General features: G+C 44.8%; 1 protein-coding gene across 1 annotated transcript; it reads left to right on the top strand.

Annotated features, from left to right (window-relative positions):
* The first annotated feature begins 487 nt into the window (after window positions 1-487).
* Window positions 488-3,188, top strand: LOC126909163 (uncharacterized). Its single transcript, XM_050691584.1, has 5 exons — window positions 488-1,618; window positions 1,682-1,998; window positions 2,060-2,192; window positions 2,249-2,530; window positions 2,593-3,188. The coding sequence occupies exons 1-5, from the start codon at window positions 496-498 to the stop codon at window positions 3,186-3,188; spliced, it is 2,451 nt and encodes an 816-aa protein (XP_050547541.1). The 5' UTR covers window positions 488-495.
* The last annotated feature ends 69 nt before the right edge of the window (window positions 3,189-3,257 follow it).

Here is a 3,257-nt window from a genome sequence, read left to right as displayed (position 1 = left end):
CGACGACGACGATAATAATTGCTGGAACATATATTCTAATGATTATAATATTATTATTATAATTGTAATACACTTATCGATTAATGTCATACATATTTTTGTCTGAATTATTACACGTATCCCTCTCAATGTTATAAATGATTACTGTATTTAACAACTTTAATTAATTATTTTTAATTAAGTAATAGTCTCGACTGGTCGGATTGCATTCTTGTTCCGTCAACGCATTAGAGACGGCAGACGGTCATAATTTTTACAAAGGCATCTGTTTTAAATCTNTTGGAGCAACACAAGTTGATATGCGGCAAGAACAAGCCTATTTTACCCGTTATGCCGGCGGAGGGCAGTAAGGTCGAATTTGAAGTGTGGGTAAAGACGCAACGGTTACCGTTCGTCATCTACGCCGATTTTGAGGCCTTGCTGAAGCAAACAGACGATCGTATGGGTGCATACACTAGAACTGTGCACACCCACCATCCCGTGAGCTATGGGTTCATGGTGAAAACATCGGACGATGTGCCCTCCGAGCTCCTCGAACGCTACGGTATACCGCAATCACCGGTGATATACCGTGGGTCCGAGGATCGCGAAGAGGTCGCCAAGGCATTTGTGATGGCTGTAACTGAAGTGACGCGCAACATTTCTAAATTGTTGCGCAAAACCAACGTTCCCATCCGAATGTCTATCGATGATGTGCGCAGGCACGGGGAGAAAGTGGTATGCGACTTGTGCCGCATGGCATTCAAGGATTCCAACCCCAAAGTCGCAGACCACTGCCATCTATCGGGCCGATTCAGACAGACGTTGTGCAATGCATGTAACCTGAAAGTAAAGACGGTCAATTTTGTGCCGTGCTTCTTGCACAATCTTTCGGGTTACGACGCGCATTTCATCGTCACTGAATTGGGGTACGACGACCAAAGGATTTCGGTTATACCGAATTCCGAGGAGAAGTATATTTCGGTCACGAAACACGTGACCAATAACTTCTCCATACGGTTTGTCGACACCTTCCGGTTCATGGCCTCCTCCCTGTCCACCTTGGCCGGTAACCTAATGACACCCGATTTCGTTAAATTCCGAGAGACGGCCAAGGTGTTCCGTCCGGAAGACATGCCGTTGGTAACGCGTAAGGGCGTATACCCTTACGAGTACACTGATAGTTGGGCTAAATTGGACGAAACGGTACTACCACCCCGCGACGCTTTCTATAGTCAGTTGAATGAGTCGAATATCGATGACGACGACTATAGACACGCCACAGAGGTGTGGAATCGTTTCGGTTGCTCAACCCTCGGTGAGTACAGTGACCTATACCTAAAGATTGACGTGCTGTTGTTGGCCGACGTGTTTGAGAACTTTCGCGACATCTGTACTACAACATACAATTTGGACCCGGCGCACTATTATACCGCACCGGGTTTTAGCTTCGATTGTATGTTGAAGTACACCAGGGTGAAGCTGGAGCTCTTGAACGACTACGACATGCTACTGATGGTGGAGCAGGGCATTCGTGGTGGGCTGGTGCAGGCCGTCAAGCACTATGCCAAGGCCAACAATCCAAAGACACCTGGCTACGATCCGACAAAACCAAACTCATGGATCGTGTATCAAGATTGTAAGTATTATATATAAAAGTACAATAATTGAGCTGTGAATTAAAAACGTTTAATGTATATAGGCAATAACCTTTACGGGTGGGCTATGAGTCAGCCCATGCCGTACGGTGGCTTCCGGTGGTATGAAGGATCAGATCCTCTGGCCGACCTCCAATTGCTTTCGGACACTGGTAATACGGGGCGTATATATGAAGTAGATGTATCGTATCCAGAAGGGCTGCATGACGAGCACAACGACTTGCCGTTCTTGCCTGTCAACGATGTACCACCGGGTTCCAAAGAGACCAAACTCATGGCCACTTTGAAACCCAAACAGCGGTACGTCGTACATTACGTTAATCTTAAACAGGCGATCGCACACGGACTGCGAGTCGATAAAGTATGTATAATTAACCTATAAACTATAAACGATGATACTAATATAAATATTTGTACTGCAGGTGCACCGCGTTTTAGAGTTTCAACAAAGTGCTTGGTTGAAACCGTACATTGAGTTGAACACTGAAATGCGGAAACAGGCGGCAAATGCTTTTGAAATATCGTTTTTCAAACTAATGAATAATGCCGTCTTTGGTAAGTGCACGCTCAATGGTAAAGTGAGTTATTTGATAAATATTTATATTTTATAGGGAAAACAATGGAGAACATGCGGAAACGCATCCGCATTGAACTAATCTCCAGTCCCGAACGTCTAAGCAAGCTCGTAAACCAACCAACCTTCAACGACTGTATTAAATACGGCGAAAGGTTGTGCGCCGTCATAATGGACACAAAGATTGTCAAGTTTCTCAAACCAATATACGTCGGTTTAGCAGTGCTTGACATTAGCAAGTCGCTAATGTACAAGTACTTCTACGACGTATTAAAACCTCATTATGGCGACGCAATTAGCCTGGTTTACATGGATACTGGTGAGTACAACCGTACAGTAGAAATATTTTTACAATATTTATATATTTTTAATTTTTCTCAGACTCCTTCATATACCTGCTCAGAGTCAGCGACTTCTACCAGGATTTAGCCGACAGCCCCGATTTACTGGTGTACGTGGACGCATCTAGCCTGCCCAAGGATCACCCTTGTTACTCGACCTCGAGAAAGAATACGCCTGGTCTGTTTTCAGACGAGACCGGCGGCCTCACCCTCTTTGAGATCGCTGCACTTCGTTCAAAGTGCTATGCATTTGACATGGAAGGCAGCGAATTCATCAAGTCTAAGGGGATCCGCGGACATGTCGTCCGGAACCATCTGTCTTTGGACGATTACAAACGATGTTTGTTTGAAGACGATGGCGACGATGGTGACGATGCGTCAAAACGAGCGTTGGCCGGAGACAATGCCCGTGTAGTCATCGGAGCCGTACGTGATGGTGAGATTCCACCGACATTATCATTACCGTACACTCCGTACCGACAGAACGTGTCAATTCGTTCTTTCGAGCACGAGGTACGCACTTTACGTACAACGAAGTTGGCGCTTAACCGTTTCGACGATAAGCGCTACACTCTCGACAACAGAGTTGACACGCTGGCTTACGGTCATTATGCCATTCCATCAGAAGAAATTTAAGCAACATTAGTTTTTATAGTAATAATAAGATTGTAAAACTCTTTAAATATCCATATTGATAAATGTAAA

The sequence above is a fragment of the Daktulosphaira vitifoliae genome, unplaced genomic scaffold, assembly GCF_025091365.1.
Source record: "Daktulosphaira vitifoliae isolate Bord-2020 unplaced genomic scaffold, ASM2509136v1 Scaffold_156, whole genome shotgun sequence".
Classification (NCBI taxonomy): domain Eukaryota; kingdom Metazoa; phylum Arthropoda; class Insecta; order Hemiptera; family Phylloxeridae; genus Daktulosphaira; species Daktulosphaira vitifoliae.
Note: the sequence above shows the minus strand (reverse complement) of the source record. Positions and strands in the feature narration are given on the sequence as shown.